General features: G+C 33.6%; 3 protein-coding genes across 3 annotated transcripts; 1 reads left to right on the forward strand and 2 right to left on the reverse strand.

The window, feature by feature from the left end:
- Positions 1-251: 251 nt before the first annotated feature.
- Positions 252-3,302, reverse strand: LOTGIDRAFT_239294 (hypothetical protein; the record flags this gene model as incomplete). Its single annotated transcript, XM_009054471.1, has 5 exons — positions 252-348; positions 797-883; positions 1,267-1,312; positions 1,560-1,701; positions 3,150-3,302. 5 exons carry the CDS (start codon positions 3,300-3,302, stop codon positions 252-254), a joined length of 525 nt encoding a protein of 174 aa, XP_009052719.1.
- Positions 3,303-6,852: 3,550 nt separating this feature from the next.
- On the forward strand, positions 6,853-13,670 carry LOTGIDRAFT_227005 (hypothetical protein). The gene is made up of 5 exons (XM_009054472.1): positions 6,853-6,967; positions 9,504-9,767; positions 11,118-11,283; positions 11,419-11,526; positions 13,442-13,670. Exons 1-5 carry the CDS (start codon positions 6,965-6,967, stop codon positions 13,474-13,476), a joined length of 576 nt encoding a protein of 191 aa, XP_009052720.1. The 5' UTR covers positions 6,853-6,964; the 3' UTR covers positions 13,477-13,670.
- Positions 13,671-16,379: 2,709 nt separating this feature from the next.
- On the reverse strand, positions 16,380-23,800 carry LOTGIDRAFT_227007 (hypothetical protein; the record flags this gene model as incomplete). The annotated part of the gene is made up of 2 exons (XM_009054473.1): positions 16,380-17,038; positions 23,628-23,800. 2 exons carry the CDS (start codon positions 23,798-23,800, stop codon positions 16,396-16,398), a joined length of 816 nt encoding a protein of 271 aa, XP_009052721.1. The 3' UTR covers positions 16,380-16,395.
- Between the last annotated feature and the right edge of the window lie 131 nt (positions 23,801-23,931).

The following is a 23,931-nucleotide window of genomic DNA, read 5'->3' on the forward strand; positions in this document are numbered from 1 at the left end:
GAATATTGACTATATATAATGAAAAATAATGAAATTTAGAAAAGATAAATACGTCACATTAAATATAATGGCAAACATCAACTGATAATAAAATATATCAATAATTATAATATCATGATTGTGCATAATTTTAACAATTCAATTAAACATATTATTTCAATGTCATCGTCAAACTTTATTTTTCATTTATGTTATAAAACTTATTAAGTAACCATGATCCTTTTAAGTTACTAAAAATATAACTTGATTAGTTAATCACACCCTCCTCTGGTACAAACATTATTTAATACTTTATGAGCCTCTTCCACTCCTTTAGATGCTGCATGAGCTATCAGTTTATGTGCCTCACTGAAAAATACAAAATATAATCTTTTGAATTGAGCAGCAGGATTAGATACTTTTTCCCCTCCATAACTGGGGAAAGCTATTGAAAAATCGTAACTTGATCAAGTCATGAAACACATACTTCAATCATCCAACTCACAATGTGAAATGAAAATTGACATAAGTTAGGTGTGAAATAAAGGACATTCGGCTGGATTAGCAGATCTCCCATTAATTTTCCATCTGTATTCCACAGAAATCTTGAGCATCCACAATCTTATTTCTCCCTCCATGCGAACAATTGAATGTTGTCCACTGCATCAATGACATGATGAACCAGTGCCTCTAACAGGAGAAATGTTATTGAAAACAAAAGATCAAAATAGGATTATATGTGACTTTCGATCCAGTCTATTTTATGTTTTTGGTACATAAATAGAGAATAACAATTGCAATATGTTATTTTTCTTACCCATCTTTAACATCAGTTCTATAACCTCGTAAATGTCCTATAGCTAAATTATAAGCAGCGTGGGGATGGCCTTGGTCGGCTGCTTTCCTACAATTATATAAATAGTCTGGGTTTGTAGATAATATATTCAAAAAAAGTTTTGTCCAGTCTGACTAATTAGTCCAGTCTGACTAATTACACAGAACCAATATTTTGAGATAATTTGTAACAATTTACAGTTGAGTCCACTGCTATTAATTCAAGATTGTCAATTCAAACTGATCAGTTTAGAGGTTTCAACACTCACAATTTTCTATAAATGACCTCTCGACGGACAGGCTCGCCATACGTTTGACCAAATGTACTAATTCCTAGTCAGAGGTATTTTGGAAGGAATATACATTTCCATTAATTCTGAAGACTATCAACACCACGATAATGATGAACCTATCCCTTTATTCAACAAACCCTATAAATAAATTTGTAATTACCTGAACCATTCCATAGCTTTTCCACCATGTTTGTCAACACCTTTACCTGTAGAAAATAAACAAAATGGTTTTAACAAATAGTAATTTGATCATGATAGGAGACTTGTGATAGAAATATTGTTTCTAAATTCTAAGATTGTTTGCACCTTTAATCGTAAATTGATTCAAACTTTTGATGAAAAAAATCATAGAAATTTGAACAACACATTATGGACATTTAAGATGTTGCCAGAGGTCATGTTACTTTCTAGAAAGAACAGTATTAGAATACAAGTTAAGAGAAATCATCTTACCATGTAAATATCTCTGTCCAACTTGATGTTGTGCCTGAGGATAACCTAAGTGAGCATAGGCATGGGTTATGTTGAAATGTAGGTGATCAAAATAAAAGTAGGCATAATAAGCAAACGATAATGTAGCAATTACAACAACAACCTGAAAGCATAAATAATTAAAGGTCTATCTGGATAACAGATAACAGTATAGGCCTACCTAACCTGATAGTATGGCTAAAATGCATGGCAGATTTCATGTAGATCCTATATAAATATCTAATGATCTAAAATAATCAAACTTCATTACTTCAATTTTCACTTCTGACAATTTTTGTAAATAGTGGTGATATTTGCATGGCATATGTTGGTTTCATTAGCAATTAATGACTAGAGTAGCATTAAGTATCATAACTAATTAATTAAGGTTTACATTGGTTGGATTAATCAAAAACCTTTCTTAATGAACAAGATCTGCTCTTTACACGGCATATGTTTTCACAGTTTCGACATAAGGCCTATTGTGTTGAAGGAATAATGTCACACTTCAACATCTGATACAATTAAAACACCTTCAGAATGGACATCAGGTACAAAGTTGTTGTCTTTATACTATATAAAATATATAGTAGGCCTACTGGTAGGCCGATGCAAATTCTGAAGTATAAAATACACCTTAATGTACTGTTTTTATACGCCCACATCTCTCTATGTGGACGTATATTGTCGGCACCCCTGTCCGTCCGTCAACATTTGCTTGTAAACGCTCCAAAAAGATATTTTGATGGAATCAAATGAAATTCGGTATGTGTATACATATTCATGACACGAAGATCAAGTTCGAATTTGAGCTATTTTCGATCGTTAGAAGCAGAGGTATTGCCCTTGCTCCAAAATTTTGAATATGCTATTAATCTCTTAGTTTTTAACCGATTTTGATGAAACTTAAAATGGATGTAATGGACCTAAATCAAAAGGTTTGAGAAAGTTCAATTTACTTCTGATTAAATTTAAGGCTTTTTCAAGATTAAGGCCTCTTACATCAGTTTTGAGGAGTTATCGCCCTTTAGCCTCTATACAGTAAGTGCTTCTATCAACATCAATTGCTCCTAAACACTCCGTCGGTCTGTCCGTCAACATTTGCTTGTAAACGCTCTAAAAACTAGATTTTTTTATGGAATCAAATGAAATTATGTTATGTGTATACATATTCATAAAACGAATATCAAGTTTGAATTTGAGCTATTTTCGACCATTAGAAGCAGAGTTATTGCCCTTGCCCCAAAAAAATTGAATATGCTATTACTCTCTTAGATTTCAACCGATTTTGATGAAACTTAAAATGGATGTTTCGTTTTTACAATCCGCATGCCGTGGTGGGCATATATGGCTGTGGTCCACTATCTTTATATGCTGCTCACAATGGGCATATATGCAATAAATCTTATCTTATCTTATCTTAATAGCTGATATTTTAATTACATCACATTGACCCTATTTTGGGTTTTAGTCAAGCCATAGATGATACTTCCAGCTTTCGGCATATCCAACATTAGGGTAGACACACTTACACGTTACAGTGCAATGCTATAAAATTAGTAAAAATCTCACCTCAATGATTCGAATATGGAATGGGTCTGATTTCTTTTTACGAGCTAAATAGACTTTGCCACCGTAGGGCAAATTTGGATTCCATTCTGGATCAGTTTCAGGTGTCCATCTCTGCCTAAGGCCCTCAGCCTGGGATCCAATTTCAGTCGTCATCTTGGTAAAACTTATGATGAATATTTTTCGAAATCACTGGTTAATCGAGTATAAATTGGTAGTGCCAGCAGGTGCTCGATGCGCATGACAGTTTAAAGTATGTTTATTGTTTCTATGGGAACTGTCATGTGGAGAGATATTAGTGGTTGAAGTGGCCTTCAGAATGATGCAGCCAGCTATCGAAATAATCGATCACATATACAACCGACCAGCATAAATGGTGTAGGGGGGTTATGATGGTATGACTGAACAACAAAAATATCTATCTTTCTGTCTTTAAAAGGGTTTGAAAAAAACCCTCACGTACCTTCGGAGATGAGGAAAAACAACATAACTGGAACCTAATTTAATGCCTACTGTCTCTACACCAGTCAATGACTAAAAATAGCTAGCTATCAGTGGCCTATCAGAGGCTAGAATAGAGGCAGAACGTGCAGTGGCGTACGCAGGATTTATTCAAGGGGGTCGGACCAAAGGTGCGGGGGAACACAGGATATCTTGTCCCCCACGTGATCTGTGCGAGGTTGGCCTATAAGCTTGCCAAAAAATATTCTTTTAGACGAATAGGCTACAGTGGAGCCTCGTTCATCTGCGCATTCCCGTTCCCGATAAAATCATGCGGTTAAACGAAAATCCGGATAGTTTAAACATGCCATTCCTTAACTAGAGTTATATCCCTTCCTATTGTGTTATGAAACCTCTGTCAAGTGTCACGTATGCAATATGTGATAACCCCGATTTTTTATAATTTTTCATTTCATTTCACTATCATAGCATGATAGGAACAATATCATTCCTTAGAATTAGGATTCGCTAATATACAGTGGTTTAGCCTATTTTCGTGGATATAAGGATTCAACACCAAATTTCGTCAAAGTTAAAAAAACGAATTTTTTTTATGTCTTAAATGTTTCCTCAACATCTTTCTGCTTTCTACAAAATAATTGAAATTGGTTTGTTTCGATTTTCTTTATGAATCCTTCACTTTGACCCATATTTCATGAGCAACCAACTCGGCAATGGCAGCAGAATGCGTCACCTATTTTCGTGTATAATGTTTGATCTATAAATAAGTCGAGAAAAACACGTTGTATGGATACCGGGTGGTATAATTAACTTCTCTTAGTATTTATCTTTAATATCAATTCATTATAACTAGCGACAATTCCTTTAAAGAACCACGATTTAAAAAAAATAGTGACTGACAAAATAAGATACGTAGCGTGATTTATTGCTAAAAGTCACTGAAACAACATAAGAATATGGCCCACTTTGTGTTCCATAGAAATTTTCTGCTGACAAGGAATCCGTTAGTTGATCACGTGACTTCATTCGTTGGACTACATTCTAGCAGACGACACTTGGAATTCGATTACAGCTTGGGATTATAAGAAAATTCGACCGATAAAAAAGTGTGACGTTTGGTAATAAGTGAAATCCGCCATTTTGTATTTCTACTAGCTGACATTGTACAGAAAACCCATGTTTATCAAAACGAACAAATGCGGAGGTCACTCGAGGTCGCACATGTAAATTATTAATCCTTTCCGGAAATGCACGAAAAATAGGTTAGCACGAAATTAGGTTACTTGACTGTTTAAACATAGATTACCGTGCCGTAGCCATGATGGAATTCGAGTAGGCCTAGCTACGACTGCATGAACGAAAAATTGAATTCAAGTATTACTTAACGAAAGATAGCGCTTACACGTGATCATTAAATGAACCGCATAGTCTCAATTAACGATTTATTAAACACCAATTAACGAGGCATTATGAATAATACTATTCCGAAAGCCAGATTCGCTTATTTATAAACGCAAACTTCGTAGGGCTAACGTTTGATGCATTCCGTATGAATACCTAATTTCGTGCTAACCTATTTTTCGTGCATTTCCGGAAAGGATTAATAACTTACATGTGCGACCTCGCGTGACCCCCGCATTTGCTTGTTTTGATAAACATGGGTTTTCTGTACAATGTCAGCTAGTAGAATGAATCCAGTAGTTTCAAGCACGGTAAAATCTATAAATGTATACTTTGACAAATACAAAATGGCGGATTTCACTTATTACCAAACGTCACACTTTTTTATCGGTCGAATTTTCTTATAATCCCAAGCTGTAATCGAATTCCAAGTGTCGACTGCTAGAATGTAGTCCAACGAATGAAGTCACGTGATCAACTAGCGGATTCCTTGTCAGCAGAAAAATTCTATGGAACACAATGTGGGCCATATTCTTATGTTGTTTCAATGACTTTTAGCAATAAATCACGCTACGTATCTTATTTTGTCAGTCACTATTTTTTTTTTAAATCGTGGTTCTTTGAAGGAATTGTCATTAGTTATAATGAATTGGTATTAAAGATAAATATTAAGAGAAATTAATTATACCACTAGGTATACATACAACGTGTTTTTCTCGACTTATTTATAGATTAAACATTGTACACGAAAATAGGTGCATGACGCATTTTGCCACCGTTGTCGAGTTCGTTACTCATGAAATATGGGTCAAAGTGAGAGATTCATAAAGAAAATTGAAACAAACCAAATTTAATTATTTTGTAGAATATCTGAGGAAACATCTACGACATAAAAAAAATTCCCGTTTTTTTAACTTTGTCGAAATTCGGTCTTGAATCCTTATATGCACGAAAATAGGTTACACCAATGTATATTCAGGTATGACTGAACGAAAGATGACATTGATGTATAACTGAACGATATGGTATTCAGGTATGATTGAACGAAAGAAAGCTTACACGTGATGATTAAATTAATTTCTTAATCTCAAAATAAGGATTTATTAAACACCCACGTGACATCATGTCCATATTGATATAATATTGGGTTTGCGGGAAACAAACGCACTCTACCACAAGACATTTGTAGATGAAACATTGAAAATTTTATTTATAATGAATCCTTGTTTTAAACTTGCAAAAAAAGATATATGCAAATATTTGATCCATGTCATAGCTCGCTACAGGTTCCGACTGCCCAGAGATTTTACTTTATTAATAGGGCTAGAAGCCCTCAACGCTATTTCCAGTGATCTTAGAACAAGAACTTTATAAAGTATCATCATAATATATGTTAATATGTTATATTAATATCATAATATATAGTGATGAATTGTTAGTTTTACGTACTTTAGAATAGATAGGCCTCTTTGATCTATGTCATTGCTCGCAAGGCGCATGGTCGGAAGCCCGAAGAAAAATAAAAAGTCGGCAAACGCAGTTTCCAGCGATCTAAAGAAATATCGTGCTGCTATAGCCCTATTTTTGGGTTTCCAAGTAGGAAGATGTGAATGTATTAAAACCTCTATAGTATTCCATGCTTTGACTATGGTTTCACATCCTTTTGTATTGGAATTTTTTTGGATTTCTCGGATTGTTAATTACGATTTCAGTTCCTGGATATGGACCAAATAGTTATATAATAATAACATAATATTTGTAACTATGATATGGACTGAATTCACATCATTGTTTCACTGTGGTCTGAAACAAAAACTACTCGTTTGAGTTATGTACCCTTACCGGCTAGATGGCGACTGTGGTGTACCCCCTAATTGGTAGCGTACAGAGAACGACGGACGCCTAACGTTTTAGACAAAAATCCACCGTAGATCGAACCCATCTTGATTTCAAAAATGGTAAATACTTGTTAATTAGATTGTTAAGATTTGTTGTAATCATACAACCAATATTTTATGCCATTAGATGTCTCCATTGGTTCCATTCTAATCATCCCGCTTTCTTTGTTTTTATCATGTCAATGCCAATGTTTTGTTCATAAATAATATTGAGTGCATCCTTAAAGGGAATATAGATGCTAAGGATATATGATCTTCAACAAATGAACCACAATTGTTCACAAACGATGAAAATTTGAATTAAACTGCACTATTAATGTGTGCCAAATTGTAATATGCTAAAGTAAAAAAGCGGAAGTGCAGTCTGAAGAATAAAAGTAAAAGTCTCAACAACTCTAGACTAGAGTCTAGTCTAAAACTAAGCCAGAGTTGCTAGATTCCTTTCTAATGAATACCAAAAAAACACCCACCCTTTCTTCTCTCCAACCACACTGTTTACAGAATAACATTTCACACATTATTTTTTATACGCTCACATGACGTATATGTCCTCGGTCCGTCAACATTTCTTGTGAACATAATAGAGACTATAGTTTTCCACTGATTTTTATGAAATTTGGTGTGATCATTTATATTGATGAAATCTTGGTCAAGTTCGAATTTGACCTTCTTTTGATGAACGGTTTTTGAGTCATTGCCCTTGACTTAGGAAAAACTCGTCAAAATTTGTTTGTGAACACAATAGAGACTACAGTTTTCAACTGATTTTAATGAAATTTTGTGTGATCATTTATATTGATGAGATCTTGGTCAAGTTCGAACTTGATGAAAAATTTTTGAGTTATTGCCCTTGACTTAGGAAAAACGCATGAAAAATTAGTTGGTGAACACATTACAGTTTTCAATTGATTTTAATGAAACATGGTGTGATCATGTATACTGATGAAATTAAATTGATGTATTTGGATTATTGATATTGAAATTTTAAAATTTGGTAGTATTTCACAGCATAAATAACTGGCAGTAAATATATATATCATTGAATTCAAACTATTAAAATTTCTTTAATATGAGAAAATTCATACTTTAATCACTAATGAATGTTTTATCATTTCTGACAGCTGCCAGTGGGCGTATGTTACCATGCATTGCAAGCTATCTTACTGAAATTTGGTGTGATCATTTATATTGATGAGATCTTGGTTAAGTTCCAATTTGACGATCTTTCAATGAACGGTTTTTGAGTTATTGCCCTTGACTTAGGAAAAACGCGTCAAAATTTGTTTGTGAACACAATAGAGACTACAGTTTTCAATTGATTTGAATGAAACATGATGTGATCATGTATATTGATTTGATATATTTGGGTTATTGATATTGATTTTTAAAAATTTGGTGGAATTTCTCAGCATAGATAACTGGCAGTAAATATATGTATTATTGAATTCAAACCATTAAGATTTATTTAATATGAAAAAAATTCATATTTGAATCCCTAATGACTTTTTTATCATTTCTGCCAGCTGCCAGTGGGCGTATGTTACTTTGCCTGGCAAGCTATCTTGCATTGGTTATTTAGCCATGAAGCGGGTCAAGTTTCTTTTTTGCTACTGTCTGACTAAGTTGGGCTTTGAATTGAATATTTTCTCTCATCACATAAATTTTCAACTGTATACCATTTGTCTTAGAATGCCTTCAGCTCCATAGAAATATATGGTTCTGTGAATTTACATTTAAAATACGCAGTGGATATTTAGCCGTGAACCGGTTTAGTTTCTTTTTCGTTATTTTACCAGCACTTCTGTTTACCCATGCGCAGTGGAGAAATACGAAAAGATGTGGTAATATTATCCGTTGATGAGGCCATAAAGCGCCAAATGAGACCATAAAACAAAACCTAAAACTAACCCCAAAGAAGACCCTGAAGGCAGCTGGACCTTGTTCAACATATTTCAACATATGATCATCCATACCTAACCCTAAATAAGACAATAAATCGCATATTTGACACTAGATTGTTTGTTTTGTATTTTCCTGTTGCGCATGGGTAAAGGGAAGTGTCGGTAAAATAGCGAAAAAAAAAACTAAACCGGTTCACGGCTAAATATCCACTTTGTTTAACATACCCAGAAAGTTCATGTGGAAATGACTTACTTTTAGGACTGAAAATTCTCCTCTGTAAAACCATGTTAAGAAAAAATAACTTTTCCAGTGGTTGACATTTTCATCAACCCAAAGTCAATCGAAAACTCTTGCTAGTATTTTGTAATTGAAATTTCAGTTCACATGAAAATGATTGCCAAAATTCAATTCAGAAAGCAGTGTAGTCAGAGAGTAGGCTATTTTTGCCGGAACTTTTGACTTTGTAGACCCGATGCACAGTAAACATTTTGAAAAACTGGTTATCATGCCATATATAGAAAAGACATCTTTAGAAATAGGAAAAGAAATTACAAGTTTTAGATATTTTGAAGGAATTTTGTGATTTTCGGATATTTGTAGTGCTTCTGAAGACTATTTACATATATTCAAGACTCAAATCAACTCCCCAAAATGGCGCATCTGTTTCTTTAATAGATATTTTCTTATATTGCAGACGGTTGGGAGGAGTTCAAAGATGCTACAGCATATCAACTTCAGAATGAGATGTATGCTTCATGATAGTAGAACTTTTATTGGAACTTTTAAAGCATTTGACAAACATATGAACATTATTCTTGGTGATTGTGATGAGTTCCGAAAGATTAAGCCTAAAAGTAATAAACAAGGTGAAAGAGAAGAAAAACGGGTTTTAGGATTAGTGTTATTAAGAGGAGAACATTTAGTGTCAATGACTGTAGAGGGTCCACCACCAACAGAAGTAAGTATTTGGGTACTGTATAGTCTAAAATATTAATGCACATCTGAGTCTTATGAAAAAAAATACATTACTGGTAATTGTCTACTTTATAATAATTGCAATGTTTATGTAGTAATAACACATTATCAAACTAAATTCAATTTTAACTGCTTTTATTTATTTTTTTTTATCAAACCCGAATTAATACAAATATATTTTGCTCAAATATATAGAGTTTTAGTTGTATCAGTAAAAATACTTTTTAATTACAAAAATTCTAACTAATTATTGTTGGTCACTTATTCCTTTACTAAGTTGGGTGCAAATTGGATGCTTTTTTTACGCCCACACGTAAGTATGGGCGTATATTGTGGTTGCCCCTGTTGGTCCGTCCGTCCGTTCACATTTACCTTGTGCTCACTCTATAGGCTACAATTCTCGATAGATTCTTTTGATCTTTTGTATGTGTGTCAATATCATTATGAAGATCTGCACTATTGAATTTGGTGATATCGCATAAAACTCTAATTTCGCGTTCGTTTTTATACGCCCAGACGTAAGATGGGCGTATATTGTAATCACCCCGTCGGTCCGTCCGTTCACATTTGGCTCGTGCTCACTCTACAGGCTACAGTTCTTTATGGATTCTTTTGATTTTTATTTTGTATGTCAATGTTGTTATGAAGATGATCCCTATTGATTTTCGTGATGATCGGATAATTTTTCACCGAAATATCGTGTCTGACTTGACGTTTTACTCTATTAGCTATATTGTGCAACTCGTGCTCGATCTACAGGCTACAATTTTTTACAGATTCTTTTGATTTTTATTTTGTGTGTCAGTGTCATTATGAAGATGATCCCTATTGATTTTCGTGATGATCGGATAATTTTTCACTGAAATATCGTGTCTGACTTGACGTTTTTCTCTATTAGCTATATTGTGCAACTCGTGCTCACTCTACAAGCTACAATTCTTTACATTCTTAGATTCTTTTGATTTTGTGTGTCAATGTCATTATGAAGATGATCCCTATCGATTTTTGTGATGATCGGATACTTTTTCACCAAAATATCTTGTCTGACTTGAAATTTTACTCTATTAGCTATATTGTGCAACTCGTGCTCACTCTACAAGCTACAATTCTTTACATTCTTAGATTCTTTTGATTTTGTCATTATGAAGATGGTAAATATATCGAATTTCATAATACTTACAATCAAAGCTATCTGTGGGCGTATGTTACCTTGCCTGGCAAGCTATATTTACTTTTAGTAGACATATCTATTGATGAATAGATAATTGTTTTCTAAATATTCTCCAAAAACCAAGTTTAAAACTTGCAATCTAAACCTTATGTATATTTACAGGAAAGTATGGCCCGTGTTCCATTAGCTGGTATGGGTCCTGGAGGACCTGGTATGGGTAGAGCAGCAGGAAGAGGTGTTGGTGGTCCCTCTCAAGGTGCTGCACCTGGTCTACAAGGTCCCGTTCGAGGCGTTGGTGGTCCCTCTCAACAAATGATGGCTCCTCAAGGTAAATTTATAATTGTATTCAGGTTTTCTTGTAAATATTAAATTACTTAGATGAAAAGTCATGCTTTTCCAGTTTGTACAACAAAAATTATTGATCAGTGATAAGGTCATTGAGGTGTTAAATTTATACTTGTAGGTCGAGGAGGTCCTCCTGGTATGAATCCAGGGATGAGACCACCCAATATGGGAAGAGGTGGTCCTCAGGGCGGTGGTATGAGAGGCCCCCCTCCAGGAATGATGAGAGGTTAGTATTCATATATTTTGTGTTTTTGCCTTAGTGTCAATCTTTTACTGACCCTGACATAATCTCTTGGTTACAATAGTATGAAAATGGGAGTTGAATGCCATTCGAGTTTGATCCAAACTGTCCTTTTGAACAATTCACAATAGATAGGCCCTATCCAGGATATTAATCTCCTTGAAGAAAGACAATATTTCTGATGCCATGAAATGAAATGGACTTTTGTATCCTACTCTTTTGCATCTAATTAAGCAAATTCTGCCAAATATTCAAATTCAAAGAAAGCTGCCAGTTGGTTTATGTTGTCTTGCCTGGCAATTGCTTAAGAAGGTCTTTCGGAATATTTTCATGAATTTAGGTATTTATAAGATTGTCTTTTAACTGGTGGATTATCTTCCATCAGGGTGGTTATAGATTCTGAGTTTAAAAGGGGAATCACGACTGCCCGCTGGGGTCACGAAAATTCGCCATAACTTGGTCATGGGAAGGGGTAGAATATAAGAGATAAAGATTGGCTATGCGACCAGTTATCCCTGATTATCAGTGACTTAGTTTCGTTCATGTTTGAACTCTTCAGACTGATTAGACTCATCTTACGGGGTTCTATTTATACTGTTCAGGGACCCCAGTGCAAGATTACCAGGGTGGATTTTTGCCCATTGTTGATCTCCTTTCACTGTTCAGTGCTGGACGGTACCCTCACTGCTCTGCGCATGTCAGTACACCTTTACGTCACAATCAGGTATCCAACATCAAAGCTACCTTTACTCTTATTTCTCCCAGCTTCTCTTAACCCAGGCACTCTGAAGTATTAACCTCCCTACAACGGTAGTGAGTAACCCCAGTAAAAATCCCATTATACGATTTTCTTGTATTTCTGAAGACTATTTACACATGTTCAGCACTGAAATCAACCCCCTAAAAATGGCACTTGTCCTTTTAAAATGTGAAAATGCGATAGCTCCTGATTTTCATAAAACTTTGTATGTAGGTATATGTTTCTTTAATGAAGATTAAAGGAATTGTAAAGAGGTTTTTTTATGTCCTGATATTGTAATATTGTGATATTGATAACATCTATTTGCACCATTCCAATTTTAGATTGGACATCTTTGATTAAAAAAAAAAAAATAATGAGTGTTCAATGACGTCACTAATTGCAAAATATGCATGTGTTAGAAGGCAATTAAACAGACAAATGTTTTATATTTTTCAATGAGCACTGGGTGCTGATATTCCATATTTTGATATAATAATTTATATTATACAACATGATGTGCTGAAGTAAATATTTAATAGTCAAATTCAGACTAAAACCATCTGACTTTTAAAGAAAAAAGAAGAAAAGTTCTTCTGTTAACCAACTTGAAATATTTTAATCTGTAGTTTTTATTGTCAAATGAAGCCTGTAGCTAATAATTGTGTTGGCTGATCTGCTTTAGGCAATACTGATTACACTTCCATCAAGACTATATTGATTTTGACATTTTTCTCTGCCTCTGGTCAATTTTTACCCAGTAATAATATACTTCTTTCTATTTGACTCTGCTATAAAACCCACATGATCTTCAGGCTAGGAAAATGCATTAACGTTGTGTCCTGGAGGTTTAGCAGGTGTTTTTGTTAGTTATACCATTATAATAGGAAGTTTTAATTGCTGAAATAAAATGATTTGGAGAATTCTTTCCTCACAGAGTGCAAGATTTGATTTCTTTTCTTTAGTTTACTGATAGATAGGTCTAATAGTTTTACTCCATGTATGCTTTAAATGAATTTTTTAAGTTAAAATTTTATTTGTAAATCAGATCGAAATAAAGAGCCAAAAAATTCTGTCTTGCTGTTGGTGCTAATAATTTAGAATTAATTTTCATTGAAGTGGAAAATAAAGTAGTGTAAATCTATTTTTTATTTTTTGTAGGTCCCCCTCCTGGAATGAGAGGTCCACCAAGATAGAAAAAAATGGTACCAGTTGAATCATATTTCATATTTCATCAAAGACATTTTAAATCATGAACATTAAAAAATGGAAAAAAATTTAGTGTTGAACACATGTTTATATCCTGAAGAAGTAATTCAGTTCATTATATTTTATATATATATATGTTAATCATTTGTAAATAATTCATATAAATCATTTGAACATATTAGTTAGATTTTTACCTGACCATAAGCATGAAATCTGGGACAATGTTGACAACATTTTCAGAGTCATCTCCCTTGACCGAGTCAACATATGTCACCATCGGCTTGTTAACGAAATGTTATGTTTTGCACGATTCGATGTTTGGTATTTCTTACCAAATCAGTTCGGAATAGGCGAGATATTTGGCAAATTTCGATGTTTAGGATTAAATGAACCCTATAGAGTTATTGCCCTTGACTAATCACATTAAAATCTGAGACACTTTATATTCGTCGACCCCTCTTACCCGCATCACTGACGGGGAAACCGGGTTAAAGAAAAAAACCTAATTTTAAACAAAACCGAAGGTATTATCTCGACATAAGTCGATTCAGAATCTATGGGAGAGATAAAACTCCAAGGGAAATGACTTTATTAGGTGAAGTTTTTATACAGACAATTTCACCCACAGGTTATGTTCTCAGCCCGTACAAAAAGACGTTGATATACAAAGAACAATACCGTTTCTTTGGGTTCGTAATCTTTGGTACAAATACCATCTAATAGTCCGAAACATCTGCCTCTATTCCAGCCTCTGATGGATATTTTGACAGTTGTCTTAACCTTAACGATGACTGTAAATTAGTGTTGTGCATCACTTTCATTTTTTTATTATCAGGTGACTCGGTGAAATTTTAACTTTTAGCTACACAAAATTTCATTTACTGGTGCAAGATCAGTCTCGTTAAAAAAGAAACTTTGATGGAACCGGAGACGTGGCATTATAAATGGTTTAGGGAAAAATGGTGATATGACTAAACTACAAATATATCTGGTTTTTGCAGATCTGGATTATCTACAAGATTATCTGCGGAGAAGCGGAAAGTCCCCTTTTAACAGGGTCTTTTTTCTGTCTCTACACGTCAAAATAGCTATCATTTATAAACGTGTATTTGACATTTTTATTCGCGGATGTTTTATTTATTGATTTTTCCATCAACGATTAAAAATTTGAAGAAATTGTCATAATTACTGAATTATTTTATTTAATTTTTGCCGTCACCAAAACGATGTTGATTCACAACCACTCAGATTTGAAGCAACCGGTCCAGGCCATACTTCGTCGAAACTACGAAGACAAACATGGATTCTATGATAGAGGCAGATGTTTAGGACTACCTGAATAGGTTTTCTAAAAAATAAAATTTGTGTGTATCGGGGACACTATCTTCACAATTTCAAGCTTTTCCGAACTTGGGACAAATCTTGCGGTTGCTATGTTGGCTGAATTCAAAGGATGTTATTTGGCTTGTGAATACGATAAAGGCTTGGAATCCGTATGCAATTGATATACAGTATACTGGCGAATGTAATGCGCACAATTTTGGAAGGCAGGAAAATGTCTCCAATCGTTGATAATAATGCTCACACCTTTCAACCTTAGTAAAGTTTCATCTTCACCATGTCACGAAGTCCGGCCTCGACAGAAAGTCTGTGAACACAAAGCCATAATGTTTATAGCCTTTCTGCCGAGGGATCTGATTGGCTGTATTCTTTGGCGTATAATCCAATCAAATCGCTGCATTCCGGGATACAAGAAAAATGGCTATTGCTGTCAAGATGTAAGTAATAAATTCAAAATGGCTTGACATTGTGAAGATGGTATGGGGAATTATATTAATATTGAAAGTGGATCTCCTGTAACATTTTAACATTTTATTAAGCAACTGGATTTCTTAAGATCATACGTAATACACAGACATTAATTCAGAGATCACATTTTAACCATGTTGACTATTTTCCTTTCGTTTTTTTGAAACAGAACCACATTAAAATTTATCTGAGGATGCATATATATAACTATATCGGGTGACACTTTTCAATGAAGGATTTTCAATTATTATTAAGACTATGATCGTAATATTTAGACCTCATATTTACGCGACAATTAGACATCTTTTCAATTACAGCATTATATATTGAACCATTTTGAAATAACAGACTTTTTAAAATTCTTTGTCCAAAAATTATTGCCGAAAGAAAGTTTAGTCCCGTCGTTAGTGATTATTAAGCCCCAGCAAAACCTTCTTCAGTTCAGAATTAATTCATTAACAGTGTCTTTGATTTAGATTTTGATACGTTTTTGGCACCTCAATATTGTCTTAAGTCCCAAACTCTTGATAACAGTTAAATGGTTTCCAGTGTGTTTTCTCTAGCGAACAAAATGAGATACAATGGAGATGGACTTCAGGAACTGAAGGGCAGAATTAGAGAGAAATGGAACAAAATACTACATGAACAAACCGGACAGGCAATATGTTGTCATGGAAAAATGAATTAGGGCGATTGTTGCTGAAAAGTTTGGCTATATTGAGCATTAATTCAATTCAATTATATTCGGCATTATATTTTTTACAAGGAATTTTGAAAAAGTTGGAATTCCAAATTTTTCGACCTATAAAACTGTAGTTTGATGTAAAGATGTCTAATATCCCTCAAAATATTATGAAAAATCCTGAATTGAAAAGTGTTATCGTCTTTCTGGGCCAACAGATATATACAGTTCAGAAATGCTGTTGTTATATTTACACTTAAAGTTCCAAAATAACTGTTTACAAGAAAACAATATGAAAGTATTTTTCATTACATAATAATGTCACAACATGAGTAATTGTAAAAGAAACAATAAAAATATCACAGAACACAGATAATGTCACAGAATCTGAGAAGAAATAGTTTAAAATTCACTTTCAACAAATAGCTTTACAGTTTCTACAAAACAAGTATTCACTAAACTGTTGTCCCTCAACTCCCCCGCCCGTTGATGCGATGATTTTAAAATTATAATTTAATAATCTCAAAATAACTTGCACTGAGTTCAATTTACAGAAACCATTTAATGGAAAACGAATTATATACCGATTGTCCATATTCCAGCCGGAATTCCGAGTATCTACCAAGGCTGACGACAACTCTGGGAAAACCTCCTCAATCAAGGCTCGTTCTGCACTAAGACTGATCCGTTCCCCTAGGTCTGGACTGATACTTACAGCAATACAATCATAGAATTCACTGGTACATGTAGTGGGGGTTGTTGTAGTAGATGTATTCGGTTCTGTTTTAATCTGATGCGGCAATTTCATCCCAAGTTTAGAAGCTCTTAACATTTCAACCTCTTTAGCCATGCCATTTATATCATAAAATCTTGATTCTTCCAAAAGCTGGTCAAATTCATTAAAGTTAGTGGGTAAAAGAAGTTTCTGAGAACGTAGATAATTAAGGATATATCTGAACATTTTACCATCTCGATCTATGAAATAATGTTGCTTTAAACTATCTAGTACTATCGGGATACTACCATTAAACATTCTAGCTAATCTAGATTCTGGATATCTGAAATAAAAATAACAATTTTTTCTAAAGAAATTGGTTAATTACAGGCACCAAGTTAGTCCATAGTTTTCTACAACTAAAAAGAAACTACCCATAAATGCCTTTTTTCAAAATAAAATATCTTTGTTGAAATATCCCACGGTAAATGCCCTTGGTTCCTGCGAAAAACCATTGCTTTTTTACAACTAATCTATAATGATTCTCCCAATGATCTCTAAACTATTCTATTCTCAATTAACCATCAGCTCACTATCAATGATTTTTACAATGATCTCTAAACTATTCTATTCTCAATTAACCATCATCTCACTATCAATGATTTTTACAATGATCTCTAAACTATTCTATTCTCAATTAACCATCAGCTCAGTATCAATGATTATCACAATGATCTCTAAACTATTCTATTCTCAATTAACCATCAGCTCAGTATCAATGATTATCACAATGATCTCTAAACTATTCTATTCTCAATTAACCATCAGCTCACTATCAATGATTTTTACAATGATCTCTAAACTATTCTATTCTCAATTAACCATCCGCGCACTATCATTGATTCTTAAAATGTTTTCTAAACCATTCTATTTTTAATTAACATCAGCGCACTATCAATGATTCTTACAATGATCACTAAAACTATTCTATTCTCAATAACTTCACACTGCTCTATTAACGAGTCTTAAAATAATCTCTAGACAATTCTATTCTCAATTAACCATCAGCTCACTATCAATGATTTTTACAATAATCTCTAGACCATTCTATTCACAATTAACCATCAGCGCACTATAAATGATTTTTACAATAATCTCTAGACCATTCTATTCACAATTAACCATCAGCTCACTATCAATGATTCTTACAATGATCTCTAAACTATTCTATTCTCAATTAACCATCAGCTCACTATCAACGATTCTTACAATGATCTCTAAACTATTCTATTCTCAATTAACCATTAGCACACTATCAATAATTCTTACAATGATCACTAAAACTATTCTATTCTCAATTAACCATCAGCGCACTATCATTGATTCTTACAATGATCTCTAAACTATTCTATTCTCAATTAACCATCAGCTCACTATCAATGATTCTTACAATGATCACTAAAACTATTCTATTCTCAATTAACCATCAGCTCACTATCAATGATTATCACAATGATCTCTACACTATTCTATTCTCAATTAACCATCAGCTCACTATCATTGATTCTTACAATGATCTCTAAACTATTCTATTCTCAATTAACCATCAGCTCACTATCAATGATTCTTACAATGATCACTAAAACTATTCTATTCTCAATTAACCATCAGCTCACTATCAATGATTATCACAATGATCTCTACACTATTCTATTCTCAATTAACCATCAGCTCAGTATCAATGATTATCACAATGATCTCTACACTATTCTATTTTCAATTAACCATCAGCTCACTATCAATGATTATCACAATGATCTCTACACTATTCTATTCTCAATTAACCATCAGCTCACTATCAATGATTCTTACAATGATCACTAAAACTATTCTATTCTCAATTCACCATCAGCTCACTATCAATGATTATCACAATGATCTCTAAACTATTCTATTCTCAATTCACCATCAGTTCACTATCAATGATTATCACAATGATCTCTAAACTATTCTATTCTCAATTAACCATCAGCGCACTATCAATAAGTCTTAAAATGATCTCTAAACTATTCTATTCTCAATTAACCATCAGCTCAGTATCAATGATTATCACAATGATCTCTAGACCATTCTATTCACAATTAACAATCAACACACTATCAATGGATACTACACTGATCTTTAAACTATTCTATTATCAATAATTAACCCACACCGCACTATCAACGTTTATTACAATAATCTCTGTAAGAATTGTAAACTCACTTAACCCACACCACACTATCAATGACGCTTGCAATATCTGTAACTATTCTGTTCCCAATCAACCCCCACCCCACTATCAATGATTCCTACAACGATCTCTGTAACAATTTTAGTCTCAATTATCCCACAACGCGCCATCAATGATTCTTGCAATGATCTCTAAACTATTCTATTCTCAATTAACCCACACCGCAATATCAATGATTCTTACAACGATTCTTAAAACTATTCTATTCTCAATTACTCCACAATGCTTTATCAATGATTCTAACAACGATCTCTGTATACCTATTCTATTCTCAATTAACCCACACCGCACTATCAACGATTCTTACTATGATCTCCGTAACTATTCAATTCTTAATCAACCTTAAAAGCACTGTCAATTATTCTTAAAATAATCTGTTCTAAATCAACCCACACCGAACTATCAACAATTCTTACATTTCTCTCTAAAACTGTTTGATTTCTAATTATCCCACACTATCAATGAGTCTTACATTCTCAATTAACCCACACCCCACTATCAAACTTAACTTTCTCATATTGAATTGAACTTGTAGGCATATTCTTCAAATGAATGGATAGATATGGAGCTCCTTATTAAACCTTATTTAACTTTGAATGAAGGCGTGATAAGCCCAAACTTGCTTGACGACATAGGCCTAAATATTGGAAACGAAATGTTTTCACATGAAAAGGCCTACAATAACAAACATTTATTTCATAATATTCCAAGAATATCCAATCTGGATATATAATAGGCTAAGCTATGTGGGATAATATAATAGAGGAAAAAGAGAACCCCACGCGGTCGACTTGTTTGTCGTCTATATATTTGAAAGCCGATTACCCGCCTAGAGGCATCTACCTAACTTCATTTAAATTCTTAGCCTGAAGGTGTAATCTTCGACTAGTGGATAGAATTTCACTCGACTGTCTGTCATTATTACCACTCATTTAGTCGTATTGTAAAAAGAAATGTGTTGAAAACCTGACTATTGATAGACCTCTATCAACCAACCAGGCTACATTTACCCTCCAGCTAAAACCAGCTTCAATTACAATAGCTTCTCATTTTTTACCCAACTTTAGTCTTTGTGAAACGCCATTTTTATTTAATTATCGTGATTGCCAACTTCACCCCCTCAAGGCCTTGGATCAAACACTGTAAAAGTTTCTGTTGACAAGAGAACAATATAGATGGGTAATTTTAAACGTATGATATAAAAAATGTAAAAATTGTGTTTAAAAAAATGTGTGAATATCATAGAGTGATGAAGTTATTGAGAAAGACGTGTACAAGTTTTAACCAGTCTTCTCAATTGAAAAGATTAGGATTAGTAAATAGGCCCGAGGACTGGAAAATTATCAAGTAAATTTACACGATGTGACATTAGAGAAAATTTAGTTCATGTTATGGCCTGGGGCCGTTTGTTACCTCTTCCCTAGCAACCAAGTAAATCTTCAGCTATACAAACGATTAATATAGATGGATGATGAACACGTTCATACCAAATACAATTATTACATAAAAACTGTACAGAAAAAAGGTTTTTCAATCGTGAGATTCAACTTGAATCTTACGGCCATCAAGACGTAAAACATTAATAAAGATTCGTCTGCGGGGCGTGCAAAGTATCTAAAACTAAAACTTTCAAACCTTCATCAATTAGGCTACTCTTGCATCTGTAAGACTGCTAGATGACGCTTGTTTAGTGATGATCATATTAATTAGATCACACCAACTTCTGTATTGTTTCGAAAATATAAGATAAAAGATTAGCTAAGAGGTTAATATATTGCTCATAGTTTAAAAAGAATTGCGGATAATCTCAATTGAAGTTGCATAAAGTGTATTGGAAAGAACTAGTAATTTCTTTCTCGCCCGAAACACGAGTGTTAAATATAGAGGGCTAAATTAGGTTATTTTTTGTTTCAAGATGTTGTTGTACACGATTGAGAAAAAGGCAAGTTAGTGAGTGTATCAAACTTATAATGTTCTATTTTAGGGCAAGTAAGAAAGATTTCAAGCAGAAGTAAAAGAATGGCTCCAGGCAAAATATTTTCTCTTATTTCTTGAGTTTAAGAAGCAATGTAGTTCTATCGGGCGTGAACACTAAAGGCCTTTGAAAAAGAACATTGTAATTATTGATGAAATGGTTTGAGGCGTTTTGTACAGACTAGACTCTCTATATGCAAGATTAATGTCTAGAATGATCTTGTAGGAAATTACCACCAGCCCACGTCAATAGGCATATGTTTTTCTTGGGAATGAAATCAGATAAATTGGACAGATGAAAACCGGCAATGCCATGTAGTGTGCAATAGAGGATATTTTTCTGGGATTGAAGCTACTCTTTTTCGATTTTAATCTTTTGATGGTAATGTCTGTAGCATATGAAGCTTCTTTGTATTGTCCCACCAGAACGACTAGACTCTTTATCCATGTCAGTCCCTCCGACCAGCATTACAATCGGGTTGAAAAATTCGAGAGCATGATCTTGCCCCAAATTCAATTTCCTATCTACTATGTGACGCTAATCTGCATTCATATCCATTTTCCGAGTGTGAAGTAAAAAAAAGGGAAAGTAAGTAATTCTGAAAAATGCCATAAAAATTAATTCCTTTAAAAAATTTTGCAACTTTTACTCGCTTTGCTATGAGTAGGCCTATAGTTTCAGCAATATTGTTGTCATACATAACCACATACTAGGAGTTTAAAACTCGTGTTCTATTAAAATCGACATTTTAGAACATAACCTGCGGGTTTTACAGGAATTGTTTATAATTTCGTTCCCTATGTTTCTACCGGATACTGGATTTGCTGCATATAAAGTGAAGAGGTACTTGGCTTCTCAATGCCTTGTGGTTAAATAAGAAATCAAGTCGAAAGCAGAAAGTGAAGTATTTTTGACCATAAGGCACAATACTATAACCACTTGTTATCTCTAAACACTAATTATATATAAATGCTGCAAGTTATAGTTTGGTATTTAATACATTGGTGTTCAGTCTTGTAGATAATGTACAGATTTCCATACAGATGGCAAAGAAAGGGCTCAAATACCGTCAGTTCCTGTAATCGTCATAATATTTGCTTTGCCACATAAGAAGCTAGATTTCAGCTATCTGTATCACTTTTCACACAGAAAATTCATATATAAACACAGAAAGAACATATTCATTGCAGTGATATCAGTCTTGCATGTAGGTAGATTTCGTGACGTCATATCGGTAAAATAAGGCTACATACTAAAATATGTTCTAATATATCAGTATGTTTCATGTAGCCTATCAGTAAAAATAATTTCTTAAATATCTTAAATGCGTCAATACATGTAAAATTCAGTATATATGATCTATTGCTTCCATAAAGACGATCTATTGTTCTAATGCACCCCTAATATGTGTATCAGACATGTGGCGGTGTAGCCTATAAGTTAATGTGATCTTGTGTATTAGTACATGTATCTGTATGTATTAGTGTATAGATAAATGCATCATTTTGTATTATTGGGGTTTCAGTAAATGTGTCCATGTATAATAGTACAGTTGTCATTGTATCTACGTATGCATAAATATTGTTGTATTAGTACATGTACATATTGCTATGATCTAATATGGCTATGGTTCTCTGTCACGATCAAATCCGAATTTGATTTATTTTCAGTGGAAAAGGAAGGAGCATCATCGAGTATCAGTATTAGTGTGCATTAATATTGGTGTATCGGGAAATGTGTCGATGTGCATTAGTAATGGCCAACCAGTAAACATATCAGTATGCATTAGTATATTGTTGTATCAGTACATATGCCAGTATGCATTTGAATATTGTTGTATCAGTATATAATCAGTAAGCATGTCAGTATACATTAGTATATTGTTGTATTAGTACATAATCATGTTAGTATGCATTAGTAGCTATAAGTACCAGTAAACATATCAGTATGCATTAGTATATTGTTGTATCAGTACATATGCCAGTATGCATTTGAATATTGTTGTATCAGTATATAATCAGTAAGCATGTCAGTATACATTAGTATATTGTTGTATTAGTACATAATTATGTTAGTATGCATTAGTAGCTATAAGTACCAGTAAACATATCAGTATGCATTAGTATATTGTTGTATCAATAAAAATGTCAGTATGCATTAGTACATTATTATGTATATAATGTCAGTATATGCATTAGTATAATTATATGGGTACCAGTAAATTAATGTGTTTGTATGCATAAGTATATGTGCTTAGCAGTAAATATGTCAGTATACATAAGAATATATTCGTACCTGTAAATGTGCCTGTATGAGTAGTTGTATTGTTGTATCAGTTTACACATTTCGATGTGTATACGTATAAATGTTGTTTCAGTTTGTCGATATGTAGTAGTATATTGTTGTATCATTCATTCTGTACTTGTGTCTACGTTTAATGTAATCAGTACACGTCATGTTTTATCAAAATTTGATTTGAAAGCATAATCTGGAGTGAATCATGGTTTTCACTAATAAAGACACATTAGAAATACGTCGTCCTAAGCGTACCAATTCTATTGATAAGACAGCGAATTGCTTTCAAGCAATGGCCATTGAAGTTTTTTTGCAGCGTAACATGGTTAGACCTTTTATATGTTTATCAATAGGCTATATTTGACTCACCTGGTTAAAGTCTCTAAAGACGATGTATAAATTACACCACCAACATCAATATGAACTGGCGCTGTATATCTAGTTGGTGTGGCTGGACATGGAACACCTGATAACCCTATCTTGGGAAAATGACCATTAGGCGTTGTTGCTGAAGATGGCCGTGAAGTCACGGGTGAGGACATGTTGGTCATACAGAACCTGTAATCAAACAGTATGATACTTTTAAAATGTGGGCCCACATATGCCCGACTGTTTATTTCACGTACTTTTATCCGGGCGAACAGAACAATATAGGTCTACACTGGTATTCAAA

This window comes from Lottia gigantea, assembly GCF_000327385.1.
Source record: "Lottia gigantea unplaced genomic scaffold LOTGIsca_219, whole genome shotgun sequence".
In the NCBI taxonomy this organism is placed as follows: domain Eukaryota; kingdom Metazoa; phylum Mollusca; class Gastropoda; family Lottiidae; genus Lottia; species Lottia gigantea.

Bases quoted from the DNA above. Each gene is read 5' to 3' on its own strand.
- LOTGIDRAFT_227005 (XM_009054472.1), top strand. The intron at 9,768-11,117 runs GTAAGTATTTGG...GTATATTTACAG, and splicing joins AGGGTCCACCACCAACAGAA to GAAAGTATGGCCCGTGTTCC. The intron at 11,527-13,441 runs GTTAGTATTCAT...TATTTTTTGTAG, and splicing joins CCCTCCAGGAATGATGAGAG to GTCCCCCTCCTGGAATGAGA.